Source organism: Lolium perenne, chromosome 1 (assembly GCF_019359855.2).
Source record: "Lolium perenne isolate Kyuss_39 chromosome 1, Kyuss_2.0, whole genome shotgun sequence".
NCBI lineage: Eukaryota > Viridiplantae > Streptophyta > Magnoliopsida > Poales > Poaceae > Lolium > Lolium perenne.
In genome coordinates, this window is record NC_067244.2 from 209,905,244 (window position 1) to 209,928,695 (window position 23,452).

At 48.9% G+C, this 23,452-nt stretch overlaps 2 protein-coding genes across 2 annotated transcripts; both read right to left on the reverse strand.

The window, feature by feature from the left end:
* Positions 1–1,100: 1,100 nt before the first annotated feature.
* LOC127322676 (pentatricopeptide repeat-containing protein At2g46050, mitochondrial-like) lies at positions 1,101–3,750 on the reverse strand. The gene is made up of 2 exons (XM_071823076.1): positions 2,014–3,750; positions 1,101–1,925 (listed from the first exon to the last, which is right to left on the reverse strand). Exon 1 carries the CDS (start codon positions 3,648–3,650, stop codon positions 2,100–2,102), a length of 1,551 nt encoding a protein of 516 aa, XP_071679177.1. The 5' UTR covers positions 3,651–3,750; the 3' UTR covers positions 1,101–1,925; positions 2,014–2,099.
* A 1,227-nt stretch (positions 3,751–4,977) lies between these two features.
* LOC127336939 (pentatricopeptide repeat-containing protein At2g46050, mitochondrial-like) lies at positions 4,978–6,364 on the reverse strand. The gene has a single exon (XM_071824421.1). The coding sequence runs from the start codon at positions 6,139–6,141 to the stop codon at positions 4,978–4,980; it is 1,164 nt and encodes a 387-aa protein (XP_071680522.1). The 5' UTR covers positions 6,142–6,364.
* Positions 6,365–23,452: the final 17,088 nt, after the last annotated feature.

The window sequence follows — 23,452 nt, forward strand, 5'->3', positions numbered from 1 at the left end:
GATAGCAAATCATGCATTTGCCTATTGCAGTGGTCCAGCAGAAAAAGAACATGAGCTTATGCAGATTTATGTTGCATTTTGCCCCAGCAAGCATCAATTATTGCAGCAACGCGCTCTGTTAGTGCGCATTTTTCTGACCCACTCAAACACTAAATGTTACAGTTCAAATCGGAAGCATCTATTAGTCCTGAACTGGAAGCTTCTCTTCAGCAGGCGCCTGTCATATATTACGAAGCCAATTGCTTAGCTAAGCGCTAAGGCTGCAGTCGACAAGCTTGCTAGAGAGCATTTGCAATGAATAAGCTTTCAATTCCCCTAAATAAAGAGAAACATGCCATAAATACGCCTGATTGCCTGAACAATGTGATGCAATGAAACAGCAGAAGAAAGAAAGGACTTGTGCAAACTTACATTCCAGCAACAAGCATCTACTATTGCAGGAAGGGAGAAATGCAAGAATTCCCAGCTACGGAAGTGTAGCAGTTTATGGCCTGCTGCTTCTGTCTACAGGAGGTACATGCTTCATGCTTGCCAAAAATGGCTTTAGAAGTTCGCTGATTTGGTCATTTCCCAATCGTTTTCAACTCTTTCTGATAGCTAACATTCATATCCTTTTTGGTCATTTACAAGCAGCAACTACTGGCTAATTCCACAGGAATAAGATCATCGAAACTACAAAATGAGAACAATTGTTATTGAGTGTAGTATCACATACTAACTGTGCACCTGCAACAGTTGAAGATAAGGAATGTCTTGTTCTACATAGAACAGCTCAGGACATAATAGACTGCCCTCAAATCCACGCCACTTGAGCCCAAAGAGGAAAAGGGGAATAGATATGCAGGATCAAGCTAAACCAAGATCTATTCCTGTCCTAAAGAACCTATTGTTACATGCCAGACCACATCTGAACCTGCAACGGATCGATAAGAATGTTTTGCACTACGCTCTATACAGAACATACCAACCACCCTTATCCAGGTAGCCGGACCTAGAAAAGGCAACAAAGGAACCAATCTAGCTAACTCAAACTCTATTCTTAAGTAGCAGAATTTTAAAATAAATTCCAGCAAGTTCACAAGCAGAGATGCGAGGCCTCATTTTAATTGAAGTTCTACTTTTTTTTGTATGCAAATATCCAACATTCAAGATCATTACATCATATCAGAAGTTAACAATAACTGCTCCAGGAATGGAGATTTTATTTTCTTCACATGCGTTTAAGAATGTTCCTCCGTAAATGGAGAAAATGACATCACGGTCTTCTTTCATCGGCCTTTCAGAATTGCTAGAGCCAATGAATTTTCAAATTTCCCTCTTCTTGGAATAGATGAGAACTGGTCAATGGAACTTCAAATGACATCAAGCTAATAGCTATTGCCTCCTTTAGGTCGTCATCAGTTTTCTCTTGTACCATAGTTATGCCTTCAATGTTGGTAAGGCTGCTGACTAGGTACTTCAGTTTTGGCGCGAGGAATTTCAAGTCCCTCTAGCTAGTGGTTATTGCCAGTTCGCCACAGTGAGATACATCCTCGAGGCCATCTCAGTTGCAGTGTAGCTCTCTTGTTTCTGATGCACCTTGAAGTGTGAATGTGTAATTTCATCAGGATTCAGCCACTGGCCAAAATAGTTTTTATCAGTGGAGCAGTCCCTGGAGAAAGCAGAAGTACCCCTTACTGCAAAGATGATCGAGCCAGGGCCGCCTCATGGTACCAAGGCAAGCTGAGAGTGTAAAGTGAGAGAGGTGCTCAGAGACTGGATATAGACAATTGATGTTCTACCACTCCCCATCCATGTTGCAGAACCAGTGATTCTGGATGTGGCAGGGGAAGGCAGTTTCCAGTTCAGGACTGGATCAGGATCAAGATGCCTCTGCCGGTTGGGAGTGCATGGAGATAAAATTGGAGATTCCGAACCTTGATAACCTGTTCAAGGAAATGTTTGCAATACATTCAGTTTAAGTATATGGTTGAATGATGTAACTACCATGTAATAAAGACATCTTCAACTTACCTGAGAATGGTTTATATTGCCACACAAGAAAGGTTTGAGACCATATAATGCACATGCCAGTTAACCCTATATATTTTGGTAAGATCTCAACACCATTCTGATACTAAATCTGACTCTTTGGAAATAGTATCTTCATTGAACTCTTTTTTCACGAATGTAACAATTATGTCCATCATATGTAGCATCTCTGTTGACTGTTGAAGCGAAATATCATTGGAGACAAATGTCTGAACCTTTCCACCTACTTCTATCCAGCTACAGCCGGGAACCTTGCTGCCACACATGTTCCTCATATGACTTCTTACCTTTGCAAGCTCACTCCAAGCTCCTGCAGCAGCATAAGCATTAGATATAAGCAGGTAATTTGCCGACTCATTTGGTTCTAGACCAAGTAGTCTGTCAGCAGCCCACTTTGCCAGCTGAATGTTGCCTCGCGTCTTGCAGGCAGCAAGGAAAGCTCCAATAACATCAGTGTTTGTTTGGCAGGACATGTTGAGTAAAACGTTGTAGGCATCCTGAACCCTGCCAGCCCTCCCTAGGAGATCAACCAGACAAGCAAGATGCTGTGGACATGGATCGATTCGGTAATCTTTCGTCATTGCAAGAAAATACTTTAGGCCATCTTGAATGAGCCCAGCATGGCTGCAGGCAGAAAGAACTCCAAGAAACGCAATGCCATCAGGTCGCACGCCTTGACAGAGCATTGTCTCAAACACACGGATTGCGCTCTTGGCACACCCGAGGTAGGCGAAAGATGAAACCATGGATGACCATGAAACTATGTCTGGGCTACGGATGGTAGCAAATGTTTGTGTTGATTGTAGAAGAAATCCATTCTTACCATAGGCCATGATCAGAGCGTTGGCTACTTGCAGATATCCCTGTAAGCCCCTTTTGAGGGCATAAGCATGAAGCTGGGTAGCCTCATAGGCAGCCGCCATGTTGGCACAGGAGCTAAGCAAGCTGGCAAGCGTTAGCTCATCGGCCCGACAGCAGCACCCATCATCATTCCTGAGCATGGAAACGAAAAGCTGCAGCGCTTCCTTGCCTCCACCATGCTGGCCGTAGCAGACAATCATGGCATTCCAAGAGACGGAGTTCCTGAGCAGCATGGCATCAAACACCCGGCGAGCTTCAGCGACCCGGCCGCACTTTGCGTACATGTCGAGGAGCGCGGTGGCGACGACAAGGTCCAGGTGGAGGCCCAGCCTGAGAACAAGGCCATGCGCCAGGATCCCCGGGTGGTGGTGGCTGCATGAAGATGAAAGAGCGCGGCCGCTCAGCAAGGCGCTGAAGGTGAAGCCGTCGCCAGAGAGGCCCGCGCTCCTCCGCATGGCGGCGAAGAGCGCCCATGAGTGCTGGAGCATGCCGTGGGAGGAGTAGCAGGAGATCATGACGCTCCAGAGCACGAGGTCCCGGCGCGGCGTCTCGTCGAACACCATGCGCGCGGGCGCGACGAGGCCCGACTTGGCGTAGGCGTCGGCGAGCGCGGTGGCCAGGCGAGTGTCGGAGGCGTGCCCGGACTTGACGAGGAGCGCGTGGATGCGCGCGCAGGCCTGGCCGTCCGTGGCGCCGGCGGTCGCGCGGAGGAGAAGACGCGAGAGGAAGCCGCGCGGCCACATCAGACATGTTTTCATGTCGAATTCCCTCTCTCGGTTCTTGCTTCTCAGCAATTGCCCTGCCAAGGCACCAGCCCAGTCTAGACTGAGGGCACCGCGGCGCGGCGCCGTCAGTGAAGTTTTGAAGATCTCCCGACAGTCTACCACAGCCTGGACCTCCTGTCCTCGCACGGTTTGTGCATTCGTTGTTCAGGAAGATCTCCTACTGGCTTTGTGCATCGTCGTGATGCAGAAGCCGGGGTAACCCCCATTTTGAAAAAAAGGTAGATCTCCTACTTTATGTGCCTGGATGCTATTATAAGCGATGATATTTCAATACTAAGCACAACACATTATTGTCAACTTACCACTCAACCCAACTTGTGAAACACATTTGCCAACGTTTGAGTTTATAGAAGCTTCCATAATTATACTTACACCGATGCTAAGACATTTGTTTAAGCGTACGTTTGGAGATCTATATTATGATGTTTACATATATTGAAAATATATATCTACCAACACACATTCATTTGGACAAATATATATGTATATACTACATAATTTATGGAACCGTGGAAATTTAATACAAGGGGAGTTTTAAATCATCATACAATTTAATTTTTTCACAAACAAACTTTGGAGTTTAGTATAAACTAATAACAATATAAGTAATGTTCAAAAACATTGTTATAATGTCAACTATGCCATATAAGTAAAAGAAAATTGTCGTCACTTAAGACTATATGATACAATCAAGTTTAAAAGAAGTCTAAGAGTTTAGTATAAAGATTTTTTATTTTGGGCCAGAATTTGCATGTTCGGGAAACTAGGGGGAAAACGAGTTGATAGAGCTGTACTTCAGGTTTTGAGATAAGAGTGGCGTGCATCTCTCTTGCCACTACCAAATGTGATCAGCACATAACATGATTTTGCAATCTTGCCATTTTAGTGGTGCTCTTTGTCGCAGATGTGAGATTGACACTTTGCAAACGAAAAGTGTGGAAGAAGAGGATATGGGGCAATGGATTGCCTGATACGTTTCCCTCGCCATCAGATCCACCCATGCAAGCACCACCTACCAGACCATCCCACTACCATTTTCCAGAACATTCACAAACCACCACGCAGTTGATAATTCTCGATGGTCGACGTTGCATTTCGATTGACCGGTGATGCATGTAAAAAGCAGACATGAACTTTGTATTTATTGTGTCAAAATTATTGTTATTATGAAACTTTATTGTATTTATTGGTACTAACCTATTAATAGTTTCAAAAGTGCACAAGTTCTTATTTTATACTTTACTTTGTAGAAAATAGGCAAATGTGCAAGGAAACCGGTTATTTTGGTGAAATCTGGAGTTTACCCAAATAGGCAAGTGTTTGTTTGGCAGGACATGTTGAGTAAAACGTTGTAGGCATCCTGAACCCTGCCAGCCCTCCCTAGGAGATCAACCAGACAAGCAAGATGTTGCGGACATGGATCGATTTGGTAATCTTTCGCCATTACAAGAAAGTATTTTAGGCCATCTTGAATGAGCCCAGCATGGCTGCAGGCAGAAAGAACTCCAAGAAACGCAATGCCATCAGGTCGCACGCCTTGATGGAGCATTCTGTCAAAAACATGGATAGCGCTCTTGGCACACCCGAGGTAGGCGAAAGATGAAACCATGGATGACCATGAAACTATGTCTGGGTTAGGGATGGCAGCAAATGTCTGTCTTGCTTGTAGAAGAAATCCGTTCTTACCATAGGCCATGATCAGAGCATTGGCTACTTGCAGATATCCCTGTAAGCCCCTTTTGAGGGCATACCCATGAAGCTGGGTAGCCTCATAGGCAGCCGCCATGTTGGCGCAGGAACTAAGCAAACTAGCAAGCGTGAGCTCATCGGCCCGACAGCAGCACCCATCGTCATTCCTGAGCATGGAAACGAAAAGCTGCAGCGCTTCCTTGCCTCCACCGTGCTGGCCATAGCAGACAATGATGGCATTCCAGGAGACGGAGTTCCTGAGCAGCATGGCATCAAACACCCGGCGAGCGTCAGCGACCCGGCCGCACTTTGCGTACATGTCTAGGAGCGCGGTGGCGACGACAAGGTCCACGTGGAGGCCCAGCCTGACAACAAGGCCATGCGCCAGGAGCCCCGGGTGGTGGCCGCATGAGGACGGAGGAGCGCGGGCGCTGAGCAGGGCGCTGAAGGTGAAGCCGTCGCCAGAGAGGCCCGCGCTCCTCCGCATGGAGGCGAAGAGCGCCCACGAGTGGCTGAGCATGCCGTGGGAGGAGTAGCAGGAGATCATGACGCTCCAGAGCACGAGGTCCCGGTGCGGCGTCTCGTCGAACACCCTGCGCGCGTGCGCGACGAGGCCGGACTTGGCGTAGGCGTCGGCGAGCGCGGTGGCCAGGCGAGTGTCGGAGGCGTGCCCGGACTTGAGGAGGAGCGGGTGGATGCGCGCGCAGGCGTGGCGGTCCGTGGCGCCGGCGGTCGCGCGGAGGAGAAGACGCGAGAGGAAGCCGCGCGGCCACATCAAACATGTCTTCCTGTCGAATCCCTCTCTCAGTTGTTGCTTCGTAGCAATTGCGGCGCCGTCAGTCTATCAAGTTTTGAAACCCGCGGAGCTGCCACTCCTCCAGGTCTACCAGGACGGCAGTGAGGACGATGGAGACGAGGTGGAGAGAAAGGACGAAGACGTGGGCGGCCACAGCCTGCACCTCCTGACTCGCACGGTTTCTGCATTCGTTAACCGGGAGCCAGACTATCATCCAAAATAAATCCGTATGGTTGAGAAATCGGGAAAAAAAATCCTATACACACCATATGGACTAAAATGCATGGTATATGTCCAAAAGCATCCTTAAACACAGAAGCTGCTATATTGCAGTCCTAGAAGTTGTGTCGGATGTTCATATATGGTCCTGGGTACGGTTAGCTACTGTATTATGCTGACATGGCGACGAGATGCCCTCATCGTTGTAGTCCTCGAACTTGTTCTTGATGTTCACCCACGGTCCTGATTATGGTTTGCCACAATGTTACACTGACGTGACCATGATGCGGGTCTAGAACAATTAATTAATGATGCTTATTAGTGTCTGCAAGTAAATCTATACATATCTAACTAAATAAACGATAGTGCGTTTGTAAGTAATACTCGGAACAAAAAAATGCACATCTTGTCGCCACATCAGCATAATATAGTGGCTAACCGTATTCAGGACCGCATGTGGACATCCAAAACAACTTCGAGGACTGCAATATAGCAGTTTTTGTATTTAAGGATGCTTTTAGACATTGTTGGTAAGTTTGAGGACTAGTAATGCATTTTACTCTACCATACTAAACCAAGCTGCATTATCATACTCCTACTTAATGTATGCAAAAGTAGAATCCGCTGAAATTTTATGTGCCTGGATGCTATTATAAGCGATGATATTAAAAATATGTGGGTCTCGTTAGAGAGATCAGAAGAGAGCGATGCGACCCAATCCGTGAATGATTATGCCCAAGATTCCGATCACCCGCACCCCAAATCGCCTTCCACCCACACATCTCGCCCCAAGATCCACAAATCCGGAGATTTCATCCCAAATTTCCTGAGAGAGAGATCAAAGGAAATTGTTAGGAAATCCGTGAATCCGCGATATTCGCTGGCTTACTTCCAAACGAAAGTTGCAGGTTTCTTCAACCAAGGCATGGGAATCAAACACCATCAAACCGTGGCAGATCAGGCGCAAGTTCAGCCAGGTACACCCTCCCCAACCCTGAATGCAGAAAAGGATCCCGCCCCCACTGCTGCAGGCGATCTCACACCCCAAATTTCGGTAATTCCCATATTCCCCGATCCCCTTATCACCTATTCCCATATTCCCCGATCCCCTTATCACCTCCGATCCGGTTACTGTTAATATGAAATTTTTATCTCTGCCGACAATCCCCAAATTAGCGAGTGGCGATGGAATTCTGATACTCGTGTCTCCCATAGCCAAGAAACTACCACTATGTCGCCAACATTTTCCAGATTTCCTATCCCAAACACCACGCTTTGACCAATCCTACCAGGAGTGTAGCCAGAAGGCATGGAGAATCAACATTCTGTTGACTGCCAAAACCCACCGGCGGGCAGCGACTGTCAACACGGTAGAGCCGGGAAGAGCCTAGAGCTGCGGCTGGCTGAGACCCCTCCGAGCGACGGCCCGCAATGCTCTTCTGGTCACACGTCCGATGCGAAGTGCAAGGGCGTGCCACCTGACCTATACCTGGTCAGGAAGGTGATGGGGATGCCTCGCTTAGTTTCCTGCAGGGCATACACGTAAACATTAAATACGAGCCTCGATCGGCTCTCAGGTTATCCTGTGAATCGGCTCAAAGAGCCGATCCACCCATGATTCGTACGGGGTGCACGAATATATGGTGATCCTGCTTGATCAAGATAAAGCTAATGAGATCTACGACGATTTAGGGTTTTCACCGCATAATCGGATCATCCTACTCCAGGTTGGGCCTCGCGGCCACGCACGGTGATCGTAAGCCGATCCTAAACAAGGCCTAAAAACCAACATGAAGTTGATCCTCGGAACATCCTGTTTAGGACTTGCGAACGCCACCCTACGTGCCGCTGGATCCTCCCCCCCTTTGTAAGGCCTAACTATTGCAGATATTAAACTAATCCTTGCAGAACAAGGAGCAATCGTAACGGATCAGATCTACTAAATAAAAATCAAGCGGGGTGCCGCCCCCACACCTGAGATAGGTGTGAGGGCGGCTAGACATGCAAGGGTTGCACTACGTAAGCATGTTATACGAAGAACTATGCTAACCCTAACACATCTATGATAACTACGTTGCTCGCCATCAAAGACGCTTCAGTACGAGCAACGCATGAACAACGTGGGGCTTGTGCTGCCTAGATCGCAAGATGCGATCTAGGCAGCATGTCGCTTACCTGATAGAAACCCTCGAGACGAAGGAGTTGGCGATGCGCCGAGATTGGTTTGTTTTGGGTTGAACGTGAGTTGTTGTTTATTCCATAAACCCTAGATACATATTTATAGTCCAGGGGACTTTCTAATTCGGACGTGCACCTAACCGTGCACGAGTAAAACTCTAACTTTTAATCTAAGATGCGATCTACTATATTACAGATACATGGGCAATTCAGCCCAACTTCGTGTATAAGGCCAATTCTTGTTCTTCCTTCCATGTATATCTTCAAGTCTATCTCAATCGTGGCCCACCTCTGACTCGGTCAAATCCTGGTGATAACACATGCCCCCCTGGTTTTGGAATTGGTAATTCCAAAATCACTCTGTTTTCCTTTGTCGGGTCATGTCGTGGCAGAACCGTTGCAGTATCCTTCATCATGATGCCCTGCCTTCTCAACTTCTCCGCGTGAACTGGCAGTTTTTTTTTCTTTAGGCACCACTTCCTCGGAAGCTGCTGTGGCATTGAATTTCCACTATATCCCCTTTTATTTAACCGCTGCGAACAGTTCTCCTCTGCATCTCCTTCGCATTAGCACTCCAAAAGCCCTCCTGCCACCATGTCTTCTTCCTCCTCTGCTCCATCGGATCCTTCCAGCCAGTCCTCCACATCCCGTGAGCCGACGCCGGAGTACAACCCGGCAGAGGTCCACGCGGCGAACATCCGCCGCGCCATTGCGGCCGTGGAGGAGTCAGACCATGACTTCTCCATCTGGTCCGAGGATGATCAGTCCTCGACGGACGGGGAGAGCGACCTCCGCTTCCTCGCCAACGGGGAATCGGAGGAGGGGAGCGATGACGATCGCTTCCCCTGGGATGACTTCACCTCCTCCGAGGGGGTGGAGGAGGAGGAAGAGGAGGAGGACGACAACGACGACAGCTCCTCCGACGAGCCGCTGGCCAAGCGGTTCTGCCCTTGGCCGGGCAATCTTAGCGACTTCGACAGTGACAAGGACGACGCTGACGAAGAAGATGAAGACAACGAGGGCCCGGTCGGCGGCCATTGGAGCGACGACGAGCCCGCCGGGAGCAGCGCCGACAGCGGCGACGACGGCGATGACGAGGGCAGTGATGGCCCGTAGATAGGACCTCTAGAATAGGGCCAGCAGTAGTAGATGGGGCAATGTATCCCCTAGTATTTCCTTTTGAGAGCAATTAGCTCTTTATGTAAGAAATCTCGCCTACCAATGAAGAACTTTTCCCCAATTTGATTCTGCCGATTTCTTCTGAGTTTAATTGAGCCGATTCCCTCTTCTACTGACCTTGCCGATTCGTCCCCTTTGCCAATGCGTATTGAACCGATAGCACCGCATCGGTTCTTTGAAATTCACCTTTCCCTTCTTCAACTGATGATTTTCTAAATCTGGTGGAAAATGCAGGATCTTCAGGGAAACCTTTGAACTTTTCCAACCAAATACAATAATCCTCTTCAGTACTCATCATTGTGAAGGAGGTTGTAATGAAGGAGCAGCCGATGGTATCCCCATCGGCTCTTTAAACAGAGTAAAACAGAGCATCCACCAGGCCTGCTGCCCCCCGAGCCCTACTCGAGCCTGCTGCCCCCCGAGCCTTACTCGAGGCGAGACTGTCAGAGAGAATGCGCCAAAGCCGATCCTCTTTCTTCCTCAGACAGCCGATAATCTTCCGTTCCGGCTGAACTAGCCCCAGAGATTGGAAATCCTCGACAAAAAGGTTCAGAAACCCGGATCGGCTCGAAGCCGCTGAAGAAATTCCCATTGTTTTATTCCCTCGAAGCAACAGAAGGCACCACCGTTGGCCTGGATTTGGTGGAGACTCGATAAACATCGCATAATTCCACTAGAGTCGATGGCTGCGCATCGGCTGTTTCTCAATTCTAAAGTCGATGCCCTTGCATCGGCTGTAAAAATTTTTTTTTTACCGGCCGATTTTCTCCTATCGGCCCCCAGTATTTCATTGCACACATGTACCCCTGCATCTGTTCCCATGTTTAGGTGCCCCCCGAGCCGAAGCTGTCAAAGAATGGCAGATATCGGCTCTGTAGTCACTGCACGTCGGCTCCTGATAGGGTCAAGGGCGAACACAAGCAGAACATGTGGTGAGGATAATTTTGGCCGATTGCTGGGATCGGCCTCCATAATGATTGGAGCGCTGACTGAAGGTTCTGTAATGTCCCTTCATAGACCTTTGGGGCCGATCACAAGGATCAGCCTCGCCAAGTTGCACATCGCTTCGCTTCAACTACATGGTCAGGCCAGTGGATAAAACCAGCTTAACCCTTCCCTTTGTCACATCGATGCGCTCGCAGTCGTCCAAGTTGATGCCTGAGAGGGGTTCTTGGCCTGCTGCTTCCCATGCGTTCATGCCAGCCGTTGAAATTTCGGCTGAGTCATCGGCCTGGACGACCTCTACCTCATCTCCATCCTTGTATTATGCATTGGTGCATCGTGGAGGGAATACGGCGATTGGCGTGGATCCAATCTCTTCCCGGAAGACACGGCATAACTGCTCGTGCTATCGACGATGAAGAACGTTGTAGGGATAGTTTTCCTTCCTACGGTCAGATCCACGTTCAGAACTCCTTGTGCCTCAGACGCTTGGCCATTGAAATCGCTCAATGTTACGTTGGTCTTGATTAGATCCGAGCTAGAGCGTCCCAGCCGACGTAGCATAGAGTACGGCATGATGTTAACTGCCGCTCCGGTGTCCACCAGCATCTTATTTATAGGCCTCCCATCGATATATCCTCGCAAGTACAGGGCCTTCAGATGCCTGTAGCTCTTTTCTCGTGGCTTCTCAAAGATAACCGGCCGTGGGCCGCAGTCAAGTTGTGCCACGGATGTCTCATCTAACCCTGGAGCACTGAACTCTGAAGGGAGGATGAACACCATGTTCGTGCCAGCCGATGTTTCATCATCGGCTCTCCTTTGTTTGGGGCGCCACTCCATTTTCCGTGGACGACCCTCTTCATCCAGGGCTCGCTGAACCTTTGCAGCCAGATCAGGCCGTGCCTTCCTTAGCGTATGCAGGTATAACCTTTCGGCTTCCTCCAGGCCGCGCAACCGCTGAACCCTGCGCACGTGAACGGCTAAGTCCGTCAGGGCACCACCTTGGACGGTGGTACCTGTCTTCTTCTTCTTCTAGTCCCTCGTCTTCGGAATCCTCAAGATCTGCCCAACGAGGTGACTCAGCACGTTTGCTTTGTGGCGGGAGAGGCCCTAAGCGCTCGAACACAGACACGTTGGCTGCCTCCTTCTTCTTCTTGTTGCATTCTGGGCAATTGCCGATTGTGGGCAATCGGCTCATTCCTGAATCCCAGCAGTATCTGAAGAAAGGGCAATCCCAGTGTCTGGCGTTGTCATCTTGCTCCCTTGACCTGTCCGTGGCACGGCGCTCGCACTCCTCCTCATCGCGATCATGCCGATGATGTCTTCTGGCTTCTCTAGCCAGACGATCTCCTTCATCATAGTTGGACCGTCGGCGTTGGTCATACTGACTCACATATTTGTTGAGGAGGTGATCAGAGAGAGGTCGTTGATATCTTATGTTCTTCACCTCTCCCTCTGTGACATAGCGCTTGCCATCATGATGGAGCCGATCGCGTGGAGCGGCCTCCTTTGTGTCCTTGCTATGAGAGCAGCTGCCCTCATCTCCATCTTTGCCAGAGTGGTTTCCAGGTCCTACCATGTTGATACTGAACGAGGGACCTGGCTGGCAACCCTCAGGGTAGGTGACTTCCACCATGTTAACGGCGGGGAAGGGTTGGGTGTCGACCTTCATGGCGTACTGGTTGAAAATTAAACGCCCCTTCTCTATCGCCGCTTGGATGTGCTGACGCCACACCTGCCGGTCGTTGGTGGCATGGGAGAGCGAGTTGTGGAATTTGCGGTACGGCTTTCCGTTTAGCTCTTGCGCCGTGGGGAACTTGAGACCTTCGGGAATCGTCAAGCTGTTTCTCCTTGAGCAGGAGGTCGAAGATTTGTTCAGTCTTGGTCACGTCAAAATCAAATCCCCTGGGCGGCCCTGGTGGCTTTACCCATTTGCAGGACACGGGGGTTCCTCCCCGAGTCCACTCAGCCACTGCTACTTCTTGGTCTCCCGCAGGAACCTCGTCTTCCTCCGCATCGACCAGGACTACTGCACTCTTGAACTTGTCTTGGTACAGGTCCGGGTGGCGCTGTTCATATGCTGATAGTTTCTGAACCATGTGCGCCAGCGAGGGATAATCTGCTTGGGAGGCCATGTCCTTGAGCTGTGTTGCAAGGCCAGCTACTGCCAACTCGACTGCTTCCCTTTCAGTTATACGAACCGAATAACATCGGTTCCTGAGATTCCTGAAGCGCTGGATGTACTCTGTCACCGTTTCTCCGCGCTTCTGACGTAGTTGTGCTAGATCGGCAATGCTAGACTCGGAAGCTTCTGAATGGTATTGCGTATGGAATTGTTCTTCCAATTGCTTCCAAGACTGGATGGAGTTCTGGCAAAGAGGTGTACCATCCAAAAGCCGATCCCGTGAGGGACTGTGAAAAGAGCCTCACGCGTAGCTGATCCGACACTGAAGCCGGTCCTAGTTGCGCCAAATATCGGCCGACGTGCTCGATGGAGCTGGAGCCATCTGATCCACTGAATTTGGAGAAGTCAGGGAGCCGATATTTAGGTGGCAGCGGGATCATCTCGTACTCGTCGGGGTACGGCTTGGAATAGCCGATTGCCCTTCTTTTCGGCACCATGCCGAACTGGTCTCTCGGTATGGTGCGATCTGATCCCGGCTGCGCGGCTGCAGGAGTTGCACTACGAAGATTCGCCGGGGTGGCGTACTTAGCCAGCCATGTTTGCTTTTCCAGCTCTGAGCCAAATGCAGGAGCTGGGCTCTGGAGTTTCGTCGGGGTGGCGTACTTAGTTAGCCACGTCTGCTTCTCAAGCTCTGTCGCTGACGTTCCCCCTGTCTTCGCCGGAGTCCCTGATGTTGTGGCCTGGTTTGAGAGTGCCCAGTTGCCACAATCTGGCCCATACGTGCACGCGTCTCCTTGAGGGATCTCCTTAGGCGCCTCAGCCAAGCCCGGTAGTCACTAGGGTCACCACCGATCTTGTAGACGACGAATGCCGGTGTAGCCGGCGCTTCTGCTGGTGGTGCCATCGCATATGGCAGCGGTGGACGGGGCTGGAGTGGCAACTCTCCTTGATGCGTCCCGAGAGCTGGTCTGACGGCGAGTGCGGTGGCTCATGATCTCCTGGATCACGCGCAGCGACACGCTCCAACACGTTGACCAAGTTCTCGAGTGGCGGTGTAGCGAGTGAGCCACCAAGTAGTTGATCTCTGCCGCGAGGCCACAGTGCGTTCCTCCGACGGGCGAGAGGTCTATCCCATCGAGTGCACCTTGCGGTGAGAATCCCTTCCATCGATGCCATGGGAACGGGTTCTGCGAAAGAGCCGATGAGGTCGGCTTCGAGGGTGACCTTGATCTCGTCGTATCTCTTCTTGAGCTCGTCGGGCAGCTCCTCGTAGGTGGCGGCGTGCCGTCCGCCATCTCGGATGTAGATGGCGATGTGGTTGATGTAGACGATTGTCCCACCGGGCGTGCGAGAATGTGTTGACTGCCAAAACCCACCGGCGGGCATTGTCAACACGGTAGAGCCGGGAAGAGCCTAGAGCTGCGGCTGGCTGAGACCCCTCCGAGCGACGGCCCGCAATGCTCTTCTGGTCACACGTCCGATGCGAAGTGCAAGGGCGTGCCACCTGACCTATACCTGGTCAGGAAGGTGATGGGGATGCCTCGCTTAGTTTCCTGCAGGGCATACACGTAAACATTAAATACGAGCCTCGATCGGCTCTCAGGTTATCCTGTGAATCGGCTCAAAGAGCCGATCCACCCATGATTCGTACGGGGTGCACGAATATATGGTGATCCTACTTGATCAAGATAAAGCTAATGAGATCTACGACGATTTAGGGTTTTCACCGCATAATCGGATCATCCTACTCCAGGTTGGGCCTCGCGGCCACGCACGGTGATCGTAAGCCGATCCTAAACAAGGCCTAAAAACCAACATGAAGTTGATCCTCGGAACATCCTGTTTAGGACTTGCGAACGCCACCCTACGTGCCGCTGGATCCTCCCCCCCTTTGTAAGGCCTAACTATTGCAGATATTAAACTAATCCTTGCAGAACAAGGAGCAATCGTAATGGATCAGATCTACTAAATAAAAATCAAGCGGGGTGCCGCCCCCACACCTGAGATAGGTGTGAGGGCGGCTAGACATGCAAGGGTTGCACTACGTAAGCATGTTATACGAAGAACTATGCTAACCCTAACACATCTATGATAACTACGTTGCTCGCCATCAAAGACGCTTCAGTACGAGCAACGCATGAACAACGTGGGGCTTGTGCTGCCTAGATCGCAAGATGCGATCTAGGCAGCATGTCGCTTACCTGATAGAAACCCTCGAGACGAAGGAGTTGGCGATGCGCCGAGATTGGTTTGTTTTGGGTTGAACGTGAGTTGTTGTTTATTCCATAAACCCTAGATACATATTTATAGTCCAGGGGACTTTCTAATTCGGACGTGCACCTAACCGTGCACGAGTAAAACTCTAACTTTTAATCTAAGATGCGATCTACTATATTACAGATACATGGGCAATTCAGCCCAACTTCGTGTATAAGGCCAATTCTTGTTCTTCCTTCCATGTATATCTTCAAGTCTATCTCAATCGTGGCCCACCTCTGACTCGGTCAAATCCTGGTGATAACACATTCATACCATCGAACACCATATCAATCGCTTTTATGTGGGCAGCAATCACAGGATCAAACACATTACAAATACTCCCCCCATCATACAGATGATCACAGTGCCCCAACTCAAAGCCCTGCACTATATGCCCACTACCTCCCCTACCACCCCCAACGACATGAACACGAAAGGAAGCAACGCCCCTGACACCATGGGCACCACCAGAACCAGCGACAACAATAAACTGGTGGTGTCCGTGGAGGGTCAGTCCGCAAACACCGGTGGGGCATCGACTACCCTTGCTCGCTTGTCGAAGGGCAAGGAGATCGTCCAAGAGATGGGGACAGACAAGGAGAAGAAGATCCTGAAGGTGAACATTGCAAACGCGCGAGGCGCTGCTCGCAGGAGGTTCATGGCGGTGGGCATCTTCATGTCCACCCTGCTTGTGACCTCGAGGAACCTCATCGACAGCATGAAGTACCTCTGGAACATCCGAGGACACATCAACACACACCAGCTCCCTGACCGAAGGTTTGTCTTAGAATTTTCCGATGAAGGTGACTATATGCATGTTACCAATGGGGGGCCATGGAGTTACAAAAATGATGCCGTTCTAGTAGATGTCCTTAGAGAAGGGGTTGATCCTGAAACCGTGATGTTCACTAGCATTCCAATATGGACTCAATTCCACAATATTCCTTTCTATATGCTCTCTAAGGATCTTGCTAGAAATCTTGGAAATTTTATTGGTGAGCTAATGCACATTGACAATGATGCTAGAGGAGATATATGTGACAAGATTCTCAGGGCAAGAGTTCTTCTCCCCATCGACCAAGCTCTCCAAAGGTGGATCACCATCCAGGACGAAATTGGAGAAGAAGAAGTGATCATCAATGTGGCCTATGAAAGGCTACCAAACTTCTGCCACCACTGCGGCTTCATCGGGCATCAAGATGCTGAGTGCAGGTTGCCGGAGGCGAAGAGGATGATGGCGTACAGCGATGAGCTTCGGGTGGCCCCGAATCAATACAAAGACCCGCGGCGCTGGCCGATGCCAGAGACGACGGGCCAGGAGCTGAATCATTATGCTCTTCCGTGGCGCAACGACCTCTTCATCAACGCTCGTGCTCACAACGCCATCCCACCACGCCACAACGCCAACATTGGCCGCGTCGCCCACGACGTGGCTAACCTCTCCATCCAGGACAAGACGCAGAAGGGGAAGGAAGAGGAGAACCATCGTCACGCCTCGGCGCCAAGCACTCAACCAGGGGCGCAGGCCTGTGATCAGGCTACAGTTCCGGCCCCTGCTCCCCGCTCCACCAACATCTCGGGGGAGCAGCTCAAGGATGCTCTCGCCAAGGCCAATCCTGCTAGTGGCCCTCGCACCAAGCAAGTACCTGGAGATGGCAAAGGTGGGATGACCACTAAAGCCATCCAGGAAGCTGCTGTCAAGATCGCCGACATCCTGAACAACAATGAAGCTGTCAAGAATAAGCCCAAGGACAAGCACGGCCACGACAACATCCAGAAGCAACCTGACATGATCACGCAAAAGAACAAGATAGCCCGCTGGAAGAGGACCACAAGGAAGATAGATGAAGCAGACAAGATTGCTAATGCGGTGTACCCAACCCAGGAAGGAGACCTGGGGGCTACACGCACTAGGAACAGGCAGGAAGAAGAAGACAACCAGTTCCAGCCATCCTCAAAGAGACACTACTACCCAGTGCCGTCTCTTGAGGAGTGCCTGGGAGCAGACAACCTCCGCAAGCTCAGAGAGGAGGAGGATCAACACCTGAAGAACCAGATACAAGATCATACTAAGGAGGAAGAAGAGGTTGCTGAATCCTATGTGCAGATCACAGGAGATAACCAGAAGGATGGACCGGAAGAGGAAGGCTCGGAGGAAGCAGCAGAAGAGGAGGCAGCCAGCCCAGGGGCCGCTGGCCAACTGACCGGTGCGAAGGAGCGCACCGGTCAGGAGCCATGATACTCTTAAGTTGGAATTGTCGCGGATTAGGCCGGGCTGCGACAATTCAGGAACTAGAACGGCTCATGCGTGTGTATAACCCAAAAATCCTATTTCTCTCTGAAACACGCCAGAATAATAAATATGTAGAAAATCTTAGATGGAGATTAGGCCTTAGAAACGTGATCACCTTTAAGGAAGAGGGAAAAGGAGGAGGCCTAGCTCTTTTCTGGGAGGATAGCATCCAAGTTGAGCTTTTCAAAATGGGCACAAACCATATAGATGTAACAATCTGTAACATGCCTGATGCTAATAAATGGAGGTGTACTTTTGTGTATGGAGAGCCCAAAGCTCAGGAAAGGCATAACATGTGGAGTCTTCTCCGGAGGATAAAACCATTGCTTCCTGGACCGTGGGTTATGTTGGGAGATTTCAATGAATGCATGTATCAGAGTGAGCATTGGTCCAAGAGAAAAAGAAATGAGAACCAAATGAAACAATTCAGAGACACCCTCTCCTTCTGTAATCTGCATGATCTTGGCTACAAAGGTTGCCCCTGGACGTATGATAACAAACAAGCTGACCCAAATAATGTCAGAGTGAGATTGGACAGAGTGGTGGCCTGTCCAGATTGGTACAACATGTTCCCTAAACACCAGGTTATGCACATCACTTCCTCTAGATCTGACCATTGCCCCATTCTTTTAAATCTCGATGCTATAAATGCTTTGACTACTCCTAATTATCAACGCAGGTATGAGACCTACTGGGAAAGGGAACCATGTCTCTCAGATGAGATAAACACGGCTTGGGAAGCCCACAATAAACCAAATGATCTTGGGGATGTCATGAAAAACCTGCAGGGAGTTATGTCATATCTCCACACTTGGAGCAATCACACCATCGGTCACATTCCCAAGCAGATTAAGATAAGGAGAAAACAGCTTGAACAGGCCAACATGAAAAATGACAGCGTGAGTAGGACAAAAGCAAAGAAACTTTGTCATGAGATTGACGAACTGCTAGAGAAGGAAGAACTGAAATGGAGGCAGAGGTCCAGGGTTAATTGGCTTCAAGCCGGCGACCGCAACACCAACTACTTCCACCGTAAGGCGACTTGGAGAGCCAAGAAAAATAGAATCAACCAACTCGTGGATGACAAGGGCAAGCTGATCAAAGATGAAACAAAAATGCAGGAATTAGCCAACACGTTTTTCAAAGAGCTATACACAGTCGACCACTCTGTCCAGCCCAGCTTGGTTACAAATTTATTCCACAAAGTTATCACCCCTGAGATCAACAATATGCTTTGCTCCCAGTTCACTGATGATGAAATCAGCTTTGCCCTCTTCCAAATTGGCCCCACCAAAGCTCCAGGCCCCGATGGATTTCCAGCGTGTTTCTACCAAAGAAACTGGGGAACCCTGAAGAAGGACATTATCTACGCTGTCAGAAAGTTCTTTGAAGAGGGTGTGATGCCCAAAGGAGTAAATGAGACTGCTATTGTCCTAATCCCAAAAATGAAGAACCCACAAAGCATCAAAGACTTCAGACCAATAAGTCTATGCAACGTGGTCTACAAGGTAGTTTCAAAATGCATTGTCAACAGAATGAGGCCGCTTCTCCAAGACATCATCTCGGAAACCCAGAGCGCGTTTGTCCCCGGTAGAATGATCACCGACAATGCTATCATCGCATTTGAGTGTTTTCATGCCTTACAAAATGGAAACAAGAACCCGGGAAAATTTTGCGCTTACAAATTGGATCTAATGAAGGCCTACGACCGAGTTGACTGGGGCTTTCTTGAAGATGCCCTGAGATGCATGGGATTCAATGAACAGTGGATCAAATGGATCATGCAATGCATAAAAACTGTCAATTTCTCTGTCAAATTTAATGGGAAACTTCTGGATTGCTTCTCCCCTTCGAGAGGCCTTCGACAAGGTGACCCACTGTCCCCTTACCTGTTTCTGCTTGTAGGAGAAAGTCTCTCAGCCCTCCTCAACAGAAGTATTACTGCAAAACTGATTCAAGAACTCAACATCAGTAGAAAGGGACCAAGAATATCCCACCTTTTATTTGCCGATGACAGCCTGCTCTTTTTTAGAGCGGATAGTGAGCAAGCAAAACATATCCGTGAGGTGCTTACACTCTATGAGAAGGGAACTGGACAGCTACTAAGCCCAGCGAAGTGTTCTCTACTCCTTGGACAACACGTCTCTGATAAAGATGGAAAGGAGGTCGCAGCCATCCTTGATGTTGCAAAAATGACTTTGGAAGACAAGTATCTTGGTCTGCCGATCCCTGAAGGTTGCATTAAAGAGGGAAAGCTGAAATGTTCAAAAGAAAAACTCAGGAAGAAATGTTCTGACTGGAATGAAAAGTACATGTCAGGGGCAGCCAAAGAGACTCTGATAAAAGCAGTCGCCCAGTCCATCACCAACCATGCTATGAGTGTCTTCAAATTCCCGGCTGGACTGTGTGATGAGCTGACCAAAATAATCAGAGACTTTTGGTGGGGTGATGAGGACGATCAGAGGAAAGTCCACTGGTTAGCTTGGGATAAAATCACTAGACCCAAAAAACTAGGCGGCATTTGTTTCAAGGACCTGAGAATGTTCAACAAGGCCCTGCTTGCAAGGCAAGCCTGGCGTCTGTTACAGATGCCGGAAACCTTATGCGCTAGACTCCTAAAAGCAAAATACTACCCTAATGGTCAGCTTCTAGATACTGTTTTTCCCAACAACACCTCCCCGTGCTGGCAAGGAATTACCCATGGGATTGAACTCCTCAAACAGGGCATAATCTGGAGAATTGGAAATGGCTCCAAAGTTAGAATTTGGAGAGATAACTGGCTGCCCAGGGGAAACCATAAGGTGATTGGAAAGGCGGGAAAACAAAGAATCAGATGGGTTTCCGAGCTGATCAATAAACCCTCAAATACTTGGGACGAAAATACCATTCGATCCCTGTTCCATCCCCCTGATGCTGATGAAATCATGAAAATTTGCCTATCTCCAAACCAACACGATGATTGCATCGCGTGGGCTCATGAAAACAATGGAGTATTCTCTGTTCGAAGCGCGTATAGACTGGGAATGCAAATCCAAGAGTTGGAAAATCAATGTTCTTCTAGCTCCAATCCTGATGGAGAGAGACATATGTGGAACCTCATCTGGAAGGCCAATGTTCCACCGAAGCTGAAAGTTTTCTGTTGGAAGCTTGCCACCAACTCGCTTGGAGTTCAGACCCATCGCTGCAGTAGAAATATGGACCTGCTTCCTACTTGTACTGTTTGCGGCATGGAACCTGAGGATGCTTACCATGCTGTCATGAACTGTACCAAAGCGTACGCTCTCAGACAACATGTTAGGAAAAGCTGGAGCCTCCCTCATGAGGATCAACTCGGAAAAACTGGCAGTGACTGGGTGCTGCTCCTTCTCAACCAGTGTGACGAAGTGACAAGACCCAAGCTGATTTTCATCTGGTGGCGGGCCTGGCATTTGAGGAACAATTCAATCTTTGGGGATGGAAAATGTGGAATCCAACAATATGCAAACTTCATTGTTTCTTACCTCGAAAACTTCACCCACGGAAAACCCAGATTTCTACCTTATGACGACAAAGGAAAGGCTGTTGTTACTGACAGTGGCAAGAGTACCATCAATAAAATACCTCCCAAACCATGGACTCCTCCGAGACGTGATTGGCTGAAGTTGAACGTCGACGCAATTTTCATCCAGGATCGGAACGAAGGCTCCTGGGGAGCGATTCTGAGAAATCACAGAGGGGAGATAGTCACTTCAGCCTGGGGAGTTCTTAAAAACTGTCCCAATGCTCTCATGGCTGAAGGGCTGGCTGCCTTAAACGGCATTAGGAACACCATGGCCTTTGCAAACGCGCACACCATCATAGAATGTGATAATGCCTCTGTTATTAATGAGCTTGCCTCGCAGGATAACAGCAGATCCGAGCTTAGCTTCATAATCAAAGATGCCAAAAATCTGCTACGTTGGTTCCCTGGTTTTACTGTCAAGAAAGTGCACAGATCGGGCAATTCGGCAGCCCACGAGTTAGCTAAGTATGCCAGGAATATGAACTGTGATAGTACAAGTTGTAACTCTGTTCCTTCCTGCGTGTTGGACATAGTTCTTGCTGAATGCAACTCTGCCTGTAACTCAAACTCGATTGTCTAAGTTATATATATTGAAGTTCAAAAAAAAAATTATAATCGATGATATTTCAATACTAAGTGCAACACAATGTTGTCAACTTACCACTCAACCCAACTTGTGAAACACATTTGCCAATGTTTGAGTTTATAGAAGCTTCCATGATTATACTTAGACCGGTGCTAAGATATTTGTTTAAGCATAGTTTGGAGATCTATAAAATGATGTTTAAATATACAGAAAACATATATCTACGAACACACATTCATTTGGACGAATATATATGTATATACTACATAATTTATGGAACCGTGGAAATTTAATACAAGGAGAATTTTATTGCATCATACAACTAAAATTAATTTCCTCAAACAAACTTTGGAGTTTAGTATAAACTAATAACAATATAATAATGTTTAGAAACATCTTTATATTGTCAACTATGCTATATAAGTAATAGAAAATTGTCGTCAATTAAGACTATAGGATAAAATCAAGTTTGAAAGAAGTCTAAGATTTTAGTATAAAATTTATTTATTTTGGTCTAGAATTTGCATGTTCGGGACACTAGGGGGGAAACTAGTTTACATAGCTGCACTTTAGGTTTTGAGATATGAGTTGCTTGCATCTCGCTCACCACTACCAAAGGTGATCAGAGCATAAGATGATTTTTTCTCGTCGTGGTGAAACAACAGATGCCCTGGAATGACTTAAGTTGGGACCATATGTCCGCTAGAGAATCCGGAGGAGGGTTAGGATAGAAGTGAAAAACACTCAGCTTTGTATTGAACCTGGTCTTTGCCCGAGTTTGCTCTACCAAAGATTTTCTATCTATTAAGTTTGCCTATGAGTTGGCTGCTATTGGCTAAAAAATAGCATTGGCATGTTAAAGAGTTGGCAACAATTTTCGAATGATTCACTTTGATCACAATCCAAACTACCTTGAAGCTGGCTTGATTCTCTCATTACGTAACATAATTAGGATACTTTTTATTCAGAGTAATTCTACAAATTATTAATATTAACTATGTAACTGTAATTTTGGTTGTCTACTTTATCATATTGATTTATAGGATTTTTCTTGAGACTTGTATTAAATTTCAATCTTGAACTAGAGATATGCTAATTAATGTGACTTCGTTACAAATTTATATAAAATTCGAACGCAGTAACAAATTTTTTGGCCCATATTGCTAAGTCAATAAGGTAGAGAGTGAAACTCTTATGCCCTGTTTGGTTGCACGGAATTGATCTCTGAATTGGCTTTTCGGAATTAAAAACCCAAATTCCAGTGTTTGGATGTGCGTGGTATTGGCCCCTGGAATCCTGGACCAATTCCGAGCTGACCCCCGCGCCCACCTAACTTACCTGTGCCCCAATTCAGAGGTCTGACCCTCCGTATTGGCTCCGAATTGGAGGGTGACGCTTCGCTCCTTCCAACTCGCTTCGCTTCGCCTTTGTCCCCAAGTCCTCGCTTCTCTCAGCGCCGCTGCCGCCGCCGCCCACCGTCACCCTGGCCCTGGCGGACCCTCTCCGGCGCCGCCATTCACCGCCACGGTTCGGCCTCGATCTCCTCCACCAATTCCTCCACAGCGTTCCCTCTCTACGGCCCCACACGCGTGCCCACGCCCTAACCCCAGCTCGGTCGCCGGCCCTGATTTCGGTGCCGCCTTGCCTCTGCCAGCCCTCCCCCGCCGCCTACGACTCTAATACGGCCTCCTTGAGCCCCAGCTCGAGTTCTAGGCGGTGCGGCCCTCCATACTTGGGTGGATGGGGAACTGCGGTGGGGTGGATGGGGAACTCCTGCCCCGAGCTCTGCAGCGGGAGGCCATGGGGGCAACGCCTGGAAGGAGAGGCCGCAGGGTATACCGGCCACGACGGCTACGGCCGGGCCGCGCAGGACGCAGGGATTACGACCGGGTTCGCCGGACGCAGGTATCACGGCCACGCCATGGGAGCGAGCTAGTTCATGATTTGTTTCGCTGATAGCTTAGCCAA